The following is a 21417-nucleotide window of genomic DNA, read 5'->3' on the forward strand; positions in this document are numbered from 1 at the left end:
CTCTTGAGGAAAGGATCTGGCAAGCCACCTAAATAAATAAATAAATAAATAAATAAATAAATAAATAAATAAATAAATAATCCTCACCCCAATACAGTGCCAGCTATGAGGGAGCAAAGGGCTGGCAAAGAACGCTCTTAAGGAAGCATTAAATCCTTATAGGAAAGAACGGAAAGATTGTGCCGTCAAGTCGACTCCTGCCGACCACAGAGCCATGTGGTTTTCTTAATAGAATACAGGATGGGTTTACCATTGCCTCCTCCCGTGCAGTGTGAGATGATGCCTTTCAGTACCTTCCTATATCACTGCTGCCCGATATAGGTGTTTCCCATAGTCTGGGAAACATACCAGCAGGGATTCGAACTGACAGCCTCTTGCTCCCTAAGTTGATTCTCTGATGAGCCATTAGGTGGTTTAAATTCTTACAGAGGTAAGGAAATAAATGTTGTTAGATGATTTATGGGGAGAAGAGGTGGTCTTGTGGTAGCATTGATTGACTGACTGATTGATTGGTTAAGTGACGTCAAGTCTGTGTCGACTCTTAGTGACCACATAGATTTTCTCAAGGTGATTTGTCTTCAACTTGGCCTTTAAGGTCTCTCAGTGGTGCATTCATTGCTGTCGTAATTGAGTCCATCCACCTTGCTGCTGGTCGTCCTCTTCTTCTCTTCCCTTCAACTTGCCCCAGCATTATGGACTTCTCAAGGCAACTGGATCTTCGCATAATGTGTCCGAAGTATGATAGTTTGAGCCTGGTCATTTGTGCCTCAAGAGAAAATCCTGGATTGATTTGTTCTATGATCCATTTGTTTGTTTTTCTGGCTTTCCATGTTATCCTCAAAAGTCTTCTCTAGCACCAGCGTTCAAAAGCATCAATGCTTTTTCTATCTTGCTTCTTCAAAGTTCAGCTTTCACATCTATAGAGTGTCATGGGGAAAACCATTGTCCGAATGATTCTAATCTTTGTAGGTGTAGACACATCGCATCATCTATATATCCTTTCCAAGGCCTTCATTGCAACCCTACCAAGTGCTAGTCTATGGCGTATTTCTTGACTGCTGGATCCTTTACTGTTGACGGTTGATCCTAAAAGGCAGAAACTATCCACCATTTCAATGTCTTCATTGTCAATTCTGAGGCTGGTTGCTGTACCCATTGCCATTAGTTTAGTCTTCTTTACATTTAGTTGTAGTCCCATTTTTCATTGTTCTCTTTGACTTTCATTACTAGAGCTTGCAGATCATTCACATTCTCAGCTATCAGAGTGGTATCATCAGCATAGCGCAAGTTATTGATATATCTTCCTCCAACTTTAAAACCACACTCATCTTCTTCCAATCCAGCTTCTCTCAGTATATGTTCAGCATATAAATTGAATAAAGAAGGAGAAAGTATACAACCTTGTCTTACTCATTTGCCCACCTGGAACCAGTCCGTTTCACCATGTTCCCGTCTGGGCTGTGGCTTCCTGTCCTGTATGAAGGTTTCTCATGAGAACAATGAGGTGTCCTGGGATGCCCATTTTCCTAAGGATATTCCACAACTTGACATGATCAACAGAATCAAAGGCTTTTCTGTAGTCAATAAAGCACATATTGACTTCTTTCTGGTATTCTTTGGCTTTCTCAATTATCCAGCGTGCACCAGCAATGATGTCTCTTGTTTTGAAACCAGCTTGAACATCCGGCATTTCCCTTTCCATGTAGGGCTCTAATCTGCATTGGATGATCCTGAGCATTATTTTGCTAGGATGAGAAATTAAGGCTATTGTGTGATGGTTTGCGCAATCTGTTAAGTCTCCTTTCTTTGGTATGGGTATGTAGACTGACCTCTTCCAATCTGTTGGCCACTGTGTCTTTCTCCAAATTTGCTGGCATAGTTTGGTTAGAGCCTTGATGGATTCTTCTTCTATTGCTTGCCATATTTCTGTAGCTATTCCATCAATTCCTGTATCCTTCCGACTTGGTAAAGACCGGAGTGCTGATCTCACTTCATCTTCCCATACTAGAGGTTCTTACAAGTAGGGAATATCTTCTAGAGTATCTTGGATGTTGACATCCCTGCTGTACAGATTTTCAGTATACTCCTTCCATCTTTGATTTTCTCTGAATCAGTTACTCTCTGTCCTTTGGCATCCCTTAACATACCAATTCGAGGTTAGAACCTCTCTCTGAGTTCAGAGATCTTTTGGAAAACTTGCTTTGTTTTTCTGTGTCTGTTTCCATCCTCAAGGTCTTTATAGATGTCATTGTAGTATTGTTCCTTGTCTCTTCTAACAGCTTTCTGAAATTCCCTATTAAGTTCCTTTGTGAGGTCTTTTTCTTGATTTTGGCTTCTCCCCTCTTCTTGGCAATTTCCGCCATCTGTTCTGACATCCTTTTTGCTGTCTTCTGTTTCTTGGTCTTTGGCAGTCTCTTTTCACATTTGTCCTCAACAACTTCTTTGATTTCATTCCACAATTCCTCTGGTTCCCTATCAATGAGGTTCAGAACTTCAAAGCGGTTCCTGATGTTCTCCTTGAAAATGGTGGTACATTCTCAAGATCATATTGTGAAGCTGGATGTCTTTGTTTTTCCGCTTTAGCTTGACTTGGAACTTGTGTATGAGCAGCTCGTAATCTGTTCCACAATCGGCACCCAGCCATGTCTTTGCTGTTATAACTGAGCTTTCTTGCACCAATAATGTAATCAATTTGATTCCTGTGTACTCAATCTGGTGATGTCCGTGTGTCTAGGCGCCTCTTTGGAAGTTTGAAGAATGTGTTAGCAATGATCATTGGCTTGGCAGAAACTAATAAGTCGTTCTCCTGCTTAGTTTCTGTTTCCTAGGCTTTATAGGCCAACTGTATTTTCCTTCTTACCTTTTCCAACTTTGGCATTCCAGTCTCCAACCACCAGCATCACATCTTGCTTGCATGTTCTGTCAATTTCAGACTGGATTTGAGCATAAAGCTCATCAACTTCCTCTTCTTCTGCATCAGTTTTGGGGGCATAGACTTGAAGAACTGTCATGTTAAAGGTTTGTCCACAAAATCTAATTAATATTAGTCGGTCACTGACTGCATTGTATCCAAATACTATCACTGCTATATCCTTCCTGACTATGAAAGCAACACCATTCCTTCTTTGGTTTTCGTGTCCTGAGTAGTTAGTTCTTTTATTGCAGCTGTAGGCCAAAACAGAACAAAAGCGACAATAACACAACCATTCAGAATTACAGTAAATAGAGTAAATATAACATGCCCTGAGTAGTAAACAGTATGGTTTTCTGACTGAAAGTGTTGCATTCCCATTCCAGTCCATTTTAATTCACTGATGCTCAAGATGTCAATTTGTAATTGATTCATTTCATCTTTCACTGTGTGGAGCTTTCCCATATTCATGTTTCTTACGTTCCACATTCCCATTGTAATTCTGTCTTTGCAGCTTCGGGTTTTCTTTTCCCGCATGGCAACATCAGCTGCTAGACATCCAAAAGGCTTTAGTCTAACCTTGTCATAAACACCATCAGTACTCTGAGAGATCCTCAGCTCTTCCTCAGTAGCATGTTGAGTGCCATCCGACCTGAGGGGCCCATCATCCGGCACTACATCGGCAATCATTCCATTTTGTCTATCCATCTGGTTTTCTTGGTAAAATACAGGAATGGTTTACCATTGCCTTTGTCATTGTCACTGAAGTGATCGTCCGCCTCCAGCACCTTCCTATATTCCTGCTGCCCAATATAGGTGCCTGCTTGCTTTAGCTGGGCAGCTGGGATGACCTTCGCGCTTTGGGTGACCTTACTGGGATACTTCCCGGCATACTTCGTTCATCCCTCCTAGGAACACCCCCACCCCCACCACGATGAGGCAGCATAGCAGGACTTGGAGGGGGGGTAGCATTAGCAAGCATGAATTTGTCCCCTTTCCTAAGCAAGGACTAGGAAAGGAGATTACACGTGAGCGCTGTAAGATATCCCCCTTAGGTGATGGGGCCATAGCTCAGGGGAAGAGCATCTGCAGGCTTGCATGCAGGCACTCCCAGATTGAAGTCCCTGGCAGCATCTCCAGGTGGGGCTGAGAGAGAGACTCCTGCCTGTAACCTCGGAGAGCTGCTGCCAGTCAGCAGCTGCTGGCTCAAAAATATAGGGTGCGACAAATCGGTCTGCCCTACCAAGCTACTCTATTAGTGTGGGTAGCCCACAAAAGACACCTTATTGTACATCTTAGAGGGAAATGTACAATTATTTCCTGCGCTTACAAGTTCCCTCCCCTGTCATCAAGTAATATCATCCACACCTGAGATATCAGGCTCTCACAGACCACCGCAACGTAGATTACAACTGCTTGCCACAATTAGAAAGCAAGAAAACTAAATGCCCAACACTCATTTTAAACAAGACAAGCAGTTACTTTCTCACCCAGCTGGTCCTACACCAGTTCAACAGAAAATTAGGTGAGAAATCCTTGTAACTGCCAGTATAGCACAGTGAGATGTTAAGGGATGCAGGCCTTGCTCGTCAGGAGGCAAATTCCTCAGGTGTGCAGGAGGCAGGCCAAGAAGTACAAGACTCATCAATCCGAGAATGGCTTGCATAAAGCCATCCTGTGTATTTTGCTGTGATTTCAAGTGGGGATTGCAGCTCATAAATGCACGCTCCATTATAGATCAACATCTCATGGTTTTGGGGAAATCTCTCACCACATAGTCCACCAACAAAGCGCAAAAAACCCAACTCTGAACATGTGGAGAGTGCCTTTCTTTACTACTACAACCACCACCACACTGGGGCCAAGTCTGCCTCAATGCATCACAATCCAACCCAGCACACATTAATTTGGACATAATCAATCATGATATAGTAAGCACAACTAATGGCACACACCTTTAATCAGAAGGGCTTGCTGAGACTACTGGAAAAAATGCAGCAGTGGGGCATGATGAAGGCAGGTCAAAGTTGCAGACTTTTTCAAATTATCTGTAGATTGCCTTCAGCACTGGAGACAGTATTCAAAATCAGCCATCCCACAATACATCAACGACAAATTAAAGTATGAGGCTTCAAAAAGTTCGTTTTTATTATTTTAATTATAAAAGTCCAATTGGACTGAATGGAACTTACTTCCAAGTAAAGATGCATAGGATGATCTGGCACCCAACCAGCCTTTGCTGTGCTATTATTTTTGCATTATAATACCACAGGCTCAGAACATAGCAGCACGGCTTGCCACTCAATACTGAAATCTCCCTACTTGCACCTCTTCCCTTAACTGCTGAGTTTCTCACAGCACATTCTTCCCACATTTCTGTAATATTTGTTTGCCATTATCACCCTCATAATTAAACACCTTTTCTAAAATGCTGCTGTGCTAGAACCAATTTAAACACTGTATCAGTCAGTGAGGCCTAGCAGACAGTGAAGCCTAACACAGAGTGCCCCATGTTTTTCCAAGTCTCAAAACAAAACAGATAATTTGTTATTGTTTTTAAAGGCTCTAGTCTGATAGCCACCAAGCAAGCAAGAAGTGAAAGCCTCTGGAAGGAGGAGGCAGAAAAACGCACATACCCCAAGAGCAAAGCAATTGTAGAAGCAGCCATTCCGCCAGGAACTATCCATCAGTTAACCGCCTGTTGAGGGCAGGGAAAGAAAACAATGGAAGACACACAGACAGGCTCAGCTGAAACTATTCCCAGACATACTTATAGGTAGTCATCTGATCCAAAAATGTCTCGCCTCCTCCAAGCCAATTAAATAAGAGCAAAAATGCCCTTAAAGGTGGAGTCAGGTAAGTATGCTATAAACCTTTTTAAATAGTTTAAAAGTTATTCTGAAAACCAGGGAGTACTATGACCACTAGGAGTTAATGAGCTGTCCCTATTCCACCCACCCCCACACAGCCATCCATCAGACTGGATAGCAGTCCCCCCAGCAGCAATATGGGTATGACACTGGACTACTCCAGAGTCATAATCATTCACACAATCTCAGCCACAATCCCCACCTGAAATATGTGGTTAATAATGATTGACTTCATTTACATTAGAGTAATTTTAAATGTTTAAGTAAAAAATAAACCATATTTTTCATGTGCAGTAAGACCCAAGTTAGAAAAGGCATGAACTCCTGTCTTTGTTACCTTTTGCTTCTAGGAAGACACTACCATCCAATCACAGATAAACACAAATCTTGGGTAATTTTCTATGGGAAGCGATCACATCAAAGAAGACGAAAACATTACTTCAGAGTGAACCAGGAAGTCTCTTCCCTAGACAATGTCCATTGTCTTCCACAGAGAACAGATGTGTGTTACTCTGGACAATTTCTCTCTATGGATACCAGTCCTTCCCTAAATGTCAACCATAGATTTGACTTCTCTCATGGGCCAAGAGCAATGAAAGGCAGGAACAAGCTAATTTCAGACTGAGCAGGCAGAATATACTGTCTGCACATTTTGCTTTCTATCTCTGCTTCGAAGAGGGTTATTAGAAGCTCGCTTTAAAAAGAGAGAAAACCTGGGAATTCAGCCCGAAAATGGTCCAAATGGGTAGTACGTGACACTTTCAGAATGTCATGCAACAACCCTACAGGTACATACGTCACCTATTTGAAGACTATACACCTGCATTTTTATTAGCTGGAGCTTTCCCAACTGCTATTAATGTGCATTTTACAAGAGACATAAACTTTTTAAATATGCTAATGCAGTTCAAACGTGACAGATCTTTAGCATGGTGATCCTAATTGGGATCCACCCTTTGACTTGGAGCCCTTCAACCTTTCTGAGTAAACTTAAAATTTACCACTGCTTACAAAGCTACATAGCCAGAAGTACAGAAAAACACAGCAGAAGGAGCCCTTTCGCAAGTTAACACAACACTACATCTTTCCAATATTTATTTTAGGGACCTACTCCTACACATTCAGCCTCATTTTCCCTGCCTTTCATTTTCTCCAGTACAATAATATTCAAATACAAATAACTCCACCAAGTCTCCAACTCCAGGACAGATGCTCCCAAGCCATGTGTTGCGGGGTACATTAGTTTTCCACAAGAGAATTGCAAGGGTGCCATGAGAAAGAATAATTAAAAAGCTCTAGTGAGCCAAGCCTCAATCTACGTGGAAGGCCGCCCACCGTCTCCCTATGATGTGCTATTGTGCTGCACTGGGTGTGATTTAATGATCCTGACACACCCAGTGCAGAGATGTAGCAGAATTACCAGCTCACCAAGGAGGCTGCCCATTGCATCTCCATACAAGCCACTGGAATGAGGCAAGTCCAGGTCACTCAAGAGGCATGTTCAAAACCTCAGCAAGACATTATTCCATCAACACACTCCAAAAGGAAACCTTTCTGACTTGAAAGTGAAGTATGCCTCCTGTTCTAATGAAAACAAATAAATAAGGAAGTGTGCCCCAACTACTAGAAGCCAGAGACACTGCCTCACACTAAGCCGGGGGACTCCTACAGCGAGTTGACAACCCTGCTTCCAGGAAGTAAAGCCTACACTTTGGGGGCAGAGCTGCAGAGCTACCAAACACACCCCACAGACACCAAATGCAAAAACTCTCTCCAGTAAAGCTCAGCTGTAAATGAAGGGGGAAATTCAACAAAAAAGCAAGCCCAGACAGCAGCAGAACCAGAAGGGTGTGTGGGAGTTAGTTGTGTGGCACTGCTTTCTTCATGAAAAGCATAATCCTCATGATGGCACCCCAACATGGTAAGTGCAAATTCCAATATGGAAGCTTCCTCCCCCACCCTTCTTAATCTTGAGAGAAATGAAAGCTAGAGGCCCTGAACATTTCCCCCCATCAAAAATAAATAAAAATAAATAAAAATAAAAAGCAAGCTTCTAGACGGGGCTCTCCAAGCAGCAGATGGGCAATCCACACATCTTCCAAAAAATCCAAGCTTCCCAAGTTGCCTTTAAGCATGCATGAATTAAAACAGTATGGCTCCCTCCCAGTGCTGCATCCGTAGAATCCAAATCTCTTTGCATCGGCACCCGCTTCCCTGATTAAATTGGTTTTCATGCCACAGGAAGACATTTTCCACTCACGCTCTCCCAACCTATGTATGAATGATATCTGCTGTTGGTTGCCATTTACATGGTTCACTGAAAAATAAAACCCTAAACACATTGGTCATCCCACAACATAAAGACATATACAGGTGAAACTCGGAAAATTAGAATATCGTGCAAAAGTCCATTAATTTCAGTAATGCAAATTAAAAGGTGAAACTGATATATGAGACAGACGCATTACATGCAAAGCGAGATAAGTCAAGCCTTAATTTGTGATAATTGTGATGATCATGGCGTACAGCTCATGAAAACCCCAAATCCACAATCCCAGAAAATTAGAATATTACATGGAACCAAGAAGACAAGGATTGAAAAAAAGAACAATATCGGACCTCTGAAAAGTATACAGTATACTGTGCTTGATTGGCCAGCAAACTCGCCTGACCTGACCCCATAGAGAATCTATGGGGCATTGCCAAGAGAAGGATGAGAGACATGAGACCAAACAATGCAGAATTGCTGAAGGCCGCTAATGAAGCATCCTGATCTTCCATAATACCTCATCAGTGCCACAGGCTGATAGCATCCATGCCACGCCGCATTGAGGCAGTAATTGCTGCAAAAGGGGCCCAAACCAAGTACTGAATACATATGCATGCTTATACTTTTCAGAGGTCCGATATTGTTCTATTCTACAATCCTTGTCTTCTTGGTTCCATGTAATATTCTAATTTTCTGGGATTGTGGATTTGGGGTTTTCATGAGCTGTACGCCATGTTCATCACAATTATCACAAATTAAGGCTTGACTTATCTCGCTTTGCATGTAATGCGTCTGTCTCATATATCAGTTTCACCTTTTAATTTGCATTACTGAAATTAATGGACTTTTGCACGATATTCTAATTTTCCGAGTTTCACCTGTATTTATCTGAACACCAGAGAGAGGAAGGACAAAGTAGAAGAAAGTTGGATGTGAGGACTGCAGAATGCTAGGAAAGATAAAGTCAACAAGGACACAAGGGAGACCATTCAATAGATGGGGCAAGTGTTTCCCTGCCAGGCAGGAAAAAAGCCTTCATGTATCAAATGACATTCCAGAGAAGGCATCACTGCCAGAGTCTTGTCAGGGGGACTTAGCACAGTGTAACTACAAGCACAGTGATAGCTGTGATGAGCTGTACCCCTTCTTGCTTTTATATGGTGATGTTCTCTGGCTGGAACCCAAGTTTACATGAGTATCAGTAGCTTCCCACTGTAGGCTCACCAATCCCATCCCACCCACAGCACACCAGAGACTCTCTAAACACAGGGAATCATCCATTTTCATTCCCTTGTTCCCCCTCCCCATTACCCACCCAGCTGGACATGCAAGGAGTCTCAGGAGAATCCTTTCAACAAAATCATCAAATAGGAAGATATACCATGTGCATTTCTGAGTGTGTCTATGGTGACATGGCAAATAGGAGAGGAGAGCTGGTCTTGTGGTAGCAAGCATGACTTGTCCCCTTAGCTAAGCAGGGTCCGCTGTGGTTGCATATGAAAGGGAGACTAGAAGTATGAGCACTGTGAAATAGTCCCCTTAGGGGATGGGGCTGCTCTGGGAAGAGCAAAAGGTTCCAAGTTCCCTCCCTGGCTTCTCCAAGAGAGGGCTGAGAGAGATTCCTGCCTGCAACCTTGGAAAAGCTGCTGCCAATTTGTAAAGACAATACTGAGCTAGATGGACCAATGGTCTGACTCAGTATATGGCAGCTTCCTATGTTCCTAAATGCCAAGTCTGGACAATTGGGGATTCTACTGGGTTGTTGGTTCGAATCTCTGCTGGTGCATTCCCCTGACTATGGGAAACACCTATATTGGGCGGCAGCAATATAGGAAGATGCTGAAAAACATCATCTCATACTACACAGAAGATGGCAATGGTAAACCCCTCCTGTATTCTACCAAAGAAAACGACATGGCTCTGTGGTCGCCAGGAGTCGACACTGACTTGGACAACTTTACCTTTACTGTATCCCAGAGGAATTTCTTCTTCTGTTGGCAACAGTCCAATAAAAGTCAAAGTCAGGTGCAGATCGCCAACATTACAGCTCTCTGTAACCCACGGCTGCATTTCTCCTCCCTCCTGTAGCAGATGGTACGCACCTGTATTACACATTAGACTAGTTCACATGACAATAACATTCTGGGCTGTACGTGCTCCTGTTTTCTGCTCATGCACACATAAAAAACCAGGTAGGAGGTGCCAGCAGTGATAGTCTGTTAAGCAGCAGCAGCAGCAGCTGAGGAGGAGGAGAGCTTTCCCTCTTACCTCATGCAGCAGCTGGGAAGGATGGAGCCTTCCTACCCAGCTGCTTGTTTGTTTGTTTGTTTATTTATTGTTTATTTATCTATTCGATTTCTCTATCGCCCTTCTAAAAATGGCTCAGGGCAATTTACATAGAGAAATAATAAATAAATGAGATGAATCCCTGTCCTCAAAGGGCTCACAGTCTAAAAGGAAACACAAGCTAGACACCAGCAACAGTCACTGGAGGTACTGGGGCCAGTTACTCTCCCCCGCTAAATAAAGAGAATTACTGTGTTAAAAGGTGCCTCTTTGCCAAGTTAGCAGGGGTTAGCAGGGACTGCTTAACAGGCAATCACTGCTGGCACCTCCTACCTTATTTTTTACTCACACACGAGCAGAAAACAGGAGTATACACAGCTCCTGAACCAGGATAGTACCTAACTAACATTGTGAGAACTAGCCTGTGGTATTCCTATTGTATTTGTGTGCCTTGGCATCCAAACCTTAGCCTACACTTACCCAGCAAGTGATAGCCCTTGAACAAGGGTCAGTCACTTTAATGACTATGCCCCCACCCTTGAATATTTGGCTGGTGGGCAGCCCTCCGTTTGGTGCCTTCACGGGACTATACAAGAGTGTGTGTGATGATTTACAAACTGAGCTGTGAAGAAGGTAGTTTCTAGCTCAAACCTCATTTGAAGTTACTAGGTGGCCTTGGACAAACCACACATCTACAGCCTCCTCCCTTGGCTGCTAATACCGGCCTACCTTACAGGATTATCACAGGTCATTGCGAACGTATGTGAAGGACTTCAAATACAGTACTCATGCAAAATGTTAAATATTTTATGAAGACTTAAAATCACTGCATGAAAATGGTTAATGTTGCAAATCATGAGAACTGCTGCTAAATTCAAGCTTCGTTTAAAAGAGTGCCATGGATGCTATTTATACATACAACTCAACAGATCATTTGAAACCATGGTATAATTAGGCAGTAGGGGGTAATATTTTCTATGTAGCATCAATAAAAATAGAAGTCAGAAAATACTCTCTCTCTCTCTCTCGTCAGCCCACCTATAACTGATCAAATGGTACATGACACAAACGAGCCCTGCAAACTTGGCAAAGAGGCACCTTTTAACGTACTGATTCTCTTTATTTAGCAGGGGGAGAGTAACTGGCCCCATCCACCCCTGGGGGTGGCAGCCCGGGTTCTTTAAACCTGTTCGCCCAATGGTGGCTCCACTAATGCAGGGCATGTTTAGTTTTGGCAGCCCGAATGAGCAGCTCAGCTCGAATTTGAGCCAGTTTGGGCCCAGTTCGGGGGTTCCAGGGACAAAGGGTTTTTTTGTTTTTAAAAATTGTGGACTTGCCACCTCCAATACCTCAGGGGGGTACTGCTGGTGGCTGCGGGGTGTGTGTGTGTGTCCTCCAGCAGTTTCCCCTCCACTCACTGGCCTCCCATGGTTGTTTTGGCCTGTTTTCAGGCCATTCCGGCCCTCTCCGAGCTCGCGATGGCCATTTTGGAGGCTGCCACGTGTGCACATTGGCCATTTGTGTGGCTGGATTGTGACGGCCATGCATATGGCCCGTTATGCCATTTTCTGATGAGGTCGATATGGAGAAATAGATTTGGGTGTCATCAGCATACTGATGACACGATGCACCAAACCTCCTGATGATCTCATGTAGATGTTAAAGAGCACTGGACACAGTATGGAGCCATACTTTAGTTCTTGCTTTGCAGAGCAATAGACTCCAAGCAACACCATCTGGAATCTAACAGAGAGGTAGGAATGGAACCACTGTAAAACAGTGCCACCCAATCCCATTCCCCACAGGTGACCCAAAAGGATACCATGATCTATGGTACTGAAAATTGCCGATAGATCCAAAAGGGTTAGGGTTAGGTCCAAAAGGATCTCAGCAGAGTCACACTCCCTCTGTCAATACTTAATTGGAGATCATCCATCAGGCCAACCAAGGCAGTCTCAACCCTATAGCCCACCCGAAAGCTGGTTTGAAATGAGTCTAGATAATATGTATCATCCAAATGGCCTGGAGCTGAGAAGCCACCACCCCTTCAATCACCTTGCCCAACGGGTCTGTGACTAGCTAACTCCGAGGGATCCAATGCAGGTTTCTTCAACTAAAGTCTAATCGTCACCTCCTTAAGACAAAAAGGCATCCTGCTCTCCCTCAGAGGAACATTTATAATATTTACTAGACCATCTGGTAATTTATAAACCAAGTTGGGCAAGAGAACAGGTTGTAGGATGTACAGTCCGAAACAATTTGTCCACATCCTCAGGAGTAACAAGCTGAAAGTGATCCAATGTAATCCTATAAGAAGAGTTGCTGGATACCTCCACAATAGACTCTGCAATAACCATGGAATCCAGTTTGGCCCAAATATGAGAGATTTTATTTGCAAAAAAAAAGTCACTGAAGACATCATAGTGAGTGACTGATGGTTCCAAGTTCAAACTCAAGGAGAGGGGGCACACACTAGCCTTCTCACAACTGGGAATGAATTTGCAGAAGCAATGCGGACAGAAAAGAACCACTTCTTTGCCGCCCACACTGCCAGAGCATAGATCTTCAAATGTGCTCTGTGTTGTGATCTGTCAGATTTGCACAGAGTCTTCCTCCACTTGTGATCTAGTTGACTATCTTGCTGCTTCAGTTCCTGTAGTTCTTCCAAATACCACAAGACTAATTGTGAAGCAGGTTGGAGAGGACTCTTAGGACCTATTGTGTTTACTGCTCTAGTGGGTTCATTATTATGACTGCACCAGAGCACTGGCAGAATAACTGAGAGAGCCTACTCTGTACTACCTGTTGGATCCAATAACCTTCTCGGATGGACCAACCTTCATCTCTGCAGAGGTGGGTTGTGGTGGCAAGTCCTACCTTAACCAGATGGTGGTCCGTCCATGACAATGGGGAAATGACAGGAATATGACCAGCATCATGCATCAGTCCAGAGACCAGCTGGGATAGGCCCACAGTTATCATAGACACTAAGAACTCCTGAGCCGCTCCTGACAACCCAGTCCTAAAATGAACACTGAATTCCTCCTCCACCAGCAGCCTGTAAAATGCCAACGCCAACTGTGCAACCAGATCTGTCAGCTCAGTTAGGAACTCTGTTGGCCAGTGGGGTGATCAGTACACCAACAGAAGCCCCAGTCTATCCTTGGTCCCTAGGCTTAGGTACACACCTTCAATAAAGGCCAATTCCCTGACAGGGATTCCTGGTAAAGGAGAGTATATTCTTATAGATCACAGCCATGCCACCTCCCCGCCCACACCCTCTCACCTGCTCCACCGCAGAGTATCCCACTGGAATAAGCTGGGACCAGACCACTAGCCTCTCCCGACCAGGTCTCTGTAATGCATAGCAGGTTGGCTCCTTCATTCACAATCAAGTTATAGATGATCTCAGATTTATTTGGGACCGACATGGCATTAGAGAGTAATAAGGTGAGATTCTGTGGGTAATTGGCCCTGCTCTCCAATGTCAATGAGCTGGTACACTGGCTGCCAATTGGTTTCCGGGCAGAATACAAAATGCTAGTTATAACTTATAAAGCCCTAAACGGCTTAGGCCCTGGGTATCTAAGAGAACGCCTTCTTCGTTATGTTCCTCACCGCCCATTGAGGTAACTTGAGGAGGTCCGTCTCCAGTTACCGCCAGCTCGTCTGATGGCCACACGGAGACAGTTCTCGATTGCTGCCCCGAGATTGTGGAATACACTCCCTGCTGAGATGCGATCCTCCACATCTCTGACTATTTTTAAAAAAACATCTGAAGACCCATCTCTTTACCCAAGCTTTTTCAGCTTTTTAAATTTGTAGGTTTTAATTTTATACTGTTTTTAAATTGTTAAACTGTTTTAACCTTTTATATTTGTTTTAATTGTTTTTATGTCATTGTTAACCGCCCAGAGACGAAAGTTTGAATGGTATATAAGTTAAAAAACAAACAAACAAACAAACAAATAAAATATCTTCATTTATTCCCCCCCCCACCACTTGAATTGCTGCCCCAGAGTTCCTCTCCCCACCTCTTCATCTCTGGACAACCCAACACACATACCTGTACCAGGCCCAACCAATTACATTGCTCCCCTTTAGAAGGGCCAAAAGTTTAGAAGCCCAACAGGCATGGTTTTGACCCACCCTATCAGGCAAACCCAGCCCAAGTGCAAGATGTTACAGCATTAAAGTGAGCAGAACAACAGATAGCAGCCCAAGGGAGATGTGGAAAGAAGCCACAGCCAGAGTCCGAAACAGGGAAATAGCAGATAAGGGAAAGACTAAGCATGTCGCTCCTCTGCTCCTCCACTCTCAATCTCCTTTTCCCAATGCAGACAGACATTAAGCCAACAACAACAACAACAAAAAAAAAAAAAGGATCAGAGTGTTGTGCATGTTTGCATGCAACATATTCTGTGGCCGGCCTCATAACATCAATTTCTCTCATTTCAGAATGTAACAGCAGCAATGAACTCCATGAAAAATTAGAATTCTACATAAGACCATATTTTTGCAGTTCGTGGATTTAGAAATTCTTTTAAGAGGTGGACAACAAACTACAAACCTCATTCTTCATTAGATAGTGACAGACAATAGGGCAGTTCACACAAGCATAAGAGGCCGACCCTGGGTAGGACTCAGACGAGTTCTACCCAGTTTCAGGAGCTGCACACACTCCTGTTTTGTGAGCGTGTGTTAGATAAAAACAAGGTCAGAGGCAGAGAGCTTTATCATCTGTCAAGTCCCAGCTGAGTAGGATTATTTCCCCACCCACCTTGTTCAGAAGCTGGGGACAAAATCTGGGTAGGGTGTGCTTGTCCTACCCAGCTGATAGACATGACAGATAACCAAGCTCTCTGTCTCAGACCCTGTTTTTATCTAACACATGAGGCCCATTCACATGTTATGTTCAATACTCATACAAGGAGTATACAGTACGTACAGGTACAGCTATGTACACAGGTACAGTCATTCACATGTCATTCACAGAAGTACACTTTCTATCTGTACCGCACATTTGAAAGGCCTGGATACAGGTTCACTTATAACATGAACACAGGCACAGTCATTCACACAAACACATGTACGAGCATACAGACACCTATACACTCATACAGCAGAATGTCTGAATGGGGCTATGGTCGCAAAGCGGGAGCGCGTGCAGCTCCTGAAAATGGGTAGGGCCCGACTCCAACCCAGTTTATGGTTGTGTGAACTGCTCTACTCTTTCAAAGCAGGGATGACAAAATCCTATTCTCCATCTGACACAAGAGGCAGTCAAGGTGCGTTGTACCAAACCCCCAATACTTCATTTGTGCAACCTAAGATACTAGCCCTCTTCAGGTTTTAGAACAAACACATGAAGGACCAGCAATGAGACTACGCCAGGTAGCCACACACCTCTCAGCACTGATGTGCACTGTGGCCACAACACGCCCCCCCCCCACTCTTCACATGTTCAGCATTTGTCTGCTGAGGCAAGCTTTAAACAAGTTTGCACCTTCACTTGGAAACCCCAAATGGCCTGGGTTCCAGAAAACAGAGAGATACTTTCCCCATGCTCATCACTTGCCTCGGCAAACACAGACTGAATGCAGGGAGCATGGCCACAGAGCACACTGGCAAGCAGCATGGCAGGCAGCGTGGTCTGGCAGGCCGTGTGGCTGAGCAGAACACGCCCTCCCCACTACACATTACACTGAAGAGCAGTGTTCCCTGTAACAGAGATCCCCAGATGCTGTTGACTACAACTACCAGTATCCCCTGCTGCAATGGCCTTTGGCTGAGGATGCTGGGAGTTTTAGACAACAACAACTGGTAACCCCTGTTACAGGGAACACAGCTGAAGAGGTTCATAGTTATCCCCCCACAACCTGTAGTGGTTTTACTTGGTCACTGAACAAAAATCAAATCAAATCTTTATTGTTACAGTCATTCGACCAGCAAAACACATGAAAGTACAAAAACTTTACATAAAAACGAACTTGGCAGAAATGGAAAGACACTAAAATGCCCTCAAAAGAAGACTGGTTGATAAAAATTTTGGAATATGCTGAGATGGCAAAGCTTACAGCACTTATGAGGGATGAAAATTTGGAATCTTTCAAAGAAGATTGGGAACCATTTTTACTTTACTTAAAGAACAATTTTTCTAATATCGACTTTTCAGGAGGGTTTGAAATATAGTAATAACAGCAGGTTGGGTTGGGTAAAATTGAGTAGTAATGTGGAGTATCTATGTTTTGAATTATTATAGCAATGGTTTATATGTATAGTTAACGTGAACCGCACAGATAGGAAAGTGGGAAGTCAATATTTACTCAATTAAATAAATGATTGAAATTTGAATGTAAAGCTATTGTAAAAGCCAATAAAAATTTAAAACGTAAATAAAAGCGAACTTGGTCAAATAAGTAATTGAACAGGTACCTGAACAGGTAAAAATAATAGCAACAAGTCTGTTAAGATTACGAAAAAAACTAAACACTAGAACTGTTTAGTCTTCTTATCAATTACATTTATAGCCCATGCTTCCTTCAAGGAATTCAGGGAGGCAAACCTAGATTGTTCCCCTCACCACACTATTTTATTCTCGGCATCCCTGTAAACTAGGTTCAACTAAAAGATGGTGACTAGACCAAAATTACCCAGCAAACATCATAGCCGAGTGGGGATTTAAACCCACATCTCTCAAATTCAACACCACCATTCACAGCAAGTGTGAAGGCTGGACATAATTTGGAACAAAGCTCACAGACCTGAAGTTTGATCAGCAGAACATTGTGTGTCAACTTTCACATAGGAGTCAATATATATTTGATGCATTTCTGTTTCCTGAATTTTTAATGGTTACTTTTAGGGCTATCATCTGATTAAATAAAAATTAGTTGATTATGCACGTTTTAACTGATTGATTCAAGTGGCATATAACTAAAACAATGGTTCTGAAGGGGAAAAGATTACTTTGTTCTTCAGTGGTGCATGTTTATGTCCATGAGCAGTTAATACAGCACACACAACATGGAACACGGAATTGAAATACCAAAGCACAAAACCTCCATGATGACTGTAACTGTGATGTTTGCCCCAAACTAATGTCACCTCTCTGTTTCAAACTTCTCAAAATTGTTGGATTGAAAAAGGCACAGTAAGGACTAAACATATCTCATCACCTGGGAAGATGTATGCAGCCTATTCCAATGGTGCTCTTGTTCCACCAACTTCAGTTACTTTTTTGTTTACACAGTTAAATATTAAGGCTTGAAGTTTTAATCACTATATTTAGTTGATCAATCAGTAGGGGCCAATTTTAATCAGTGCGGGTGGAAATGAACACCACATTTGGGTTGCGGCTTTTTTATTTATTAAGTCTACTATTTGCTTCCGATGTATTCCTATTAAATACAATAGATGTCATCTTATAAGGAGCATCCCCAGCTATAGACACACTTTTTGTTTGTATTTAAATTAAAAATAAAATTGAGTTAAGAGATGTGCTACCAATTTAATCAGGGTTGTTTATTTAGTAGACAAAAAAGGGTTTCTAATTGATTTAATTTCTGTTCATCCATGCTTGCAGCCCTAATTTACTTGAACTGAAACGTAGTTAAGAAATGCCCATGTAAGACCTTACTATTTACTCATTTAAGTTTTCTTGCCTTTTAAAGCCTCCTAGATGTTCAAGTAGTTTCGTTTCAGTCAACTGGAATCAATGAGATGAGCCCTACTACACAATTACTTTGGACATTTGAAAGACAGAACTGGGTGGAATTAGACATGATGGTAAACATGAGGCTGCCATAGAAAAATGGCAACCCTACATCAGCTTTCCCTTACTCTTCCAGCAACATATCATGATAGAAGTAGATAATGTCTCCCTCTGCCCCAGCCACGATGGTAGACAGTAATGTGGGTGTGGAAGGGCATAGCACAACAATTTCACATATTTCCATAACTATATGTTACAGAGAAAAGGCGAGAGCATAGCACAAGACAGCCAGTTTGGGTCTTTGTCACTGCATCTAATTCCAGTCCTCAATACTTTATGCAACACCCAACAGTTGCCACTATACAGTGCATTCAGGAGCACTGGTGAGGCTTCTTGAGTAGGCAAACATAGAGCCAACCTAATACATTTAGAGATGCCTTCAGATCTTATGGAGAAGCAGAGAAATGCTTGACTAACAAGCAGAAGATTGCTGGTTCGAATCCCCGCTGGTATGTTTCCTAAACTATGGGCAACACCTATATCAGGCAGCAGCAATATAGGAAGATGCTGAAAGGTATCATCTCAGACTGTGCGGGAGATGGCAATGGTAAACCCCTCCTGTATTCTACCAAAGAAACCACAGGGCTCTGTGGGCACCAGAAGTCGACATCAACTTGATGGCACACTTTACCTTTTATCAGATCTCAGTGCTTCAAACAGGGGGTCAAAGTTGGATCACCAGGGGAACCTCAATACTCTCGACAGCCAGCGTAGTGAGCTAGATAAGAGTTTTGAACTTGGCAAACTTGGATTCAAATACCCACATGAAGTGCATTCAGAGATCTCGTTCCAAGAGCAAGGCTCCAAATTTTCAGGTGGCTAGGGTAGTCAAGTAAAAATTGTGGTTACCAGGATCCAATCTCTGACCTTACACTAAGCCTCTGCACTAGGATGCAGACAACCTACTGCTTCAAGTTCACAGCTGGATACTCTAAGGCAGTGTTCCGTCTAAGGTGTGAACACACACGTTGTTTTTTTAATGTCCACTCAGTTAACTTTAGATCCCACTCAGACTGAATCAGGAAGGTCCCATTCCGAATATATGTGAGCATACACTGCCTTGACACTGCTGCCCAGAACAAAATTCATTCCACACACAGATGAAAAATATTAGAGAGAACACTGCTCTGAGGATTCTGCTCTAGGTATTACTGGGATATTTACTGTAAAGTATTCATGGGATATTCACTTATTGGCCCATTTGAGGCATGCTACAGATGCATCAGTATTTGGATACATCACAACATGGATGCTTCACAATGCATCAGGAATTATCAGTTTCTGGCTGGACATTTACTATATAGCTAGATTTTTGAGGAAGCCTTGTAGAAATGCATCAGGCTGATGTTAATCAGAGGCATCTTCAGCAAATGATTAGGGAGGCTGCACCTGTTGAATTTCTGCCTGGATGTATCCTTCCCCAGCCCAATGGTCAACTGAAAGGCCAAGGCAAAGTGTGGGTGAGTGAAGCTTCATGTCTAACGTCCTCACAATACAGGAGACTGTAGAAAGTCTTTACAGTTTATATGGTGTGGAAGTCAAAAGTGGCACCTCAACTTGCAATTCCCATGCATTTTTGAGCAGGAGTAAAAATTGAAAGCATCTTAATTCTCACCTTAAAACAGAAGGTTTTTTGGTTTACTGAATTGGATATTGTTTGGTGGTGGCTATGTATCCATGTGGGGAGTGTTAAAGAAAAGAACATATTGCTGTACAGTATGTCCCTTAGTCAATATGCTTTTTGGCACATAGATGGCATTAAAAATCCTATGTAGTAAGACAAATTTGGAAGCAAAACCTTTTTGAGGATTACTGGTGGCCACTTGTATATATTGCAAAGAGACACACATGCAGCAGTTCTGCACTATGTCCTGAGAGTTCCACAATGACATTCTGGGGCCATTGTGGAAAGCATCCACTACAGCATGTCTCCTGGTGGACTGGCAAACATCCAGATGGATACATCATCTACCTGGAATGTGCCGCTGGTAGCTGTAAGTGAAGCCTTTCTGTGCAAAGGCTTCGGACTAAGAAGGCATTAGGCCACTCACAATGCTGGCTGTGGCAAGTGCAAATGTGGAACCCCGGTAGTGTCTGGTCTGATCAACTTCACACAGTAGTCGTGAGGATAAAATGGGATAAGCCTCATACATACTCTAACACTGAGCTCCTTGGAAAGGGAGTGGGATGAAAGTGCAATTAATTTTGCTGCACTACACAATTTTAACAGCACCACTTCAGGATACCTTGCAATGTCACAAAGGATCAAAACACTCACCCAAATATCTTCTTAGAGAATGCAAGGGTTCCTGGGGTCCAATTGCTGGTCTGAATAATTCAGTGGTATAATGATATACATTAGTTTAGATATATAGTGCTGCTTTTGCAGTTGGGCCAGCCTCAGACAACTATACAACTACCTCCTTCCATGATCCTCAACAAACCAAGATTAAAGTCTCCTTCAATGCAAGGAGAGCTGGTCTTGTGGCAGCAAGCATGATGTCACCTTTGCTAAGCAGGGTCCATCCTGGTTGCATGTGAAAGGGAGACTGGAAGTGTGAGCACTGCAAGATATTCCCCTCAGGGGATGGAGCCGCTCTGGGAAGAGCAGAAGGTTCCAAGTTCCCTCCTTGGCATCTCCATGATAGGGCTGAGAGAGATTCTTCCTGCCTGCAACCTTGGAGAAGCTGCTGCCAGTCTGTGAAGACAGTACTGAGCTAGATGGACCTAGGGTCTGACTCAGTATATGGCTGCTTCCCATGTTCCTAGGCTCCGGACTAAAAGGGCAGCAGGCCACTCACCAGGGTGACTGCGGCAAGTGAGCATGTGGAACCCAGGTAGTGTCCGGCCCAATCTATTTCACACACCAGTTGTGGGGATAAAATCACTCATGGCCCTTGATTTTAAAAAAGCACAAGAGTCCCATTGAAACAAGTTATGGTTCAAAGATGATCAAGCCTGAACAGCAAACTGGAATTTTGCACTACGTCCCAGAGCTAGGACAAGATGAGAGCAAGGCAACCACCTAGGGTGCAGGATGCACAGAAAGCACAATGGGTGACAATCTGACTATTAATTATTGTACTTTCTAAACATATTTTTAATATCAGAAGATTCCTCCCTCCATGGCATATATTCTGTGATGCTTCAAGTGGCAGGTGATAAAATGAAGGCCCAAAGCCTTTCAGTGGACAGGACCATACAGATATTTGGTGATCTGGAGTGTGAGGGAGGGAGGGGATACTGGAACTATTACAAGAGGCGATCAGACATTGCTACATTGGGAAACAAGAATCCCACCTTCTTC

At 43.2% G+C, this 21417-nt stretch overlaps 1 protein-coding gene across 2 annotated transcripts in view; it reads right to left on the reverse strand.

Moving 5' to 3' along the window:
• Window positions 1-21417, reverse strand: part of MAST1 (microtubule associated serine/threonine kinase 1) — a 128824-nt gene that overhangs the window by 104606 nt on the left and 2801 nt on the right. Inside the window, exon 1 of one of the 2 annotated variants that reach the window (XM_053294242.1) lies at window positions 5548-5621. The exons of the other annotated variant lie outside the window; for it this stretch is intronic. Coding sequence (XP_053150217.1) covers window positions 5548-5598 — 51 coding nt within the window. The 5' untranslated portion in view covers window positions 5599-5621. Of the gene's footprint in view, window positions 1-5547; window positions 5622-21417 lie in introns of those variants that run through there. 2 annotated transcript variants of the gene reach the window in all.

Source organism: Hemicordylus capensis, chromosome 2 (genome assembly GCF_027244095.1).
Source record: "Hemicordylus capensis ecotype Gifberg chromosome 2, rHemCap1.1.pri, whole genome shotgun sequence".
NCBI classification, from domain to species: domain Eukaryota; kingdom Metazoa; phylum Chordata; class Lepidosauria; order Squamata; family Cordylidae; genus Hemicordylus; species Hemicordylus capensis.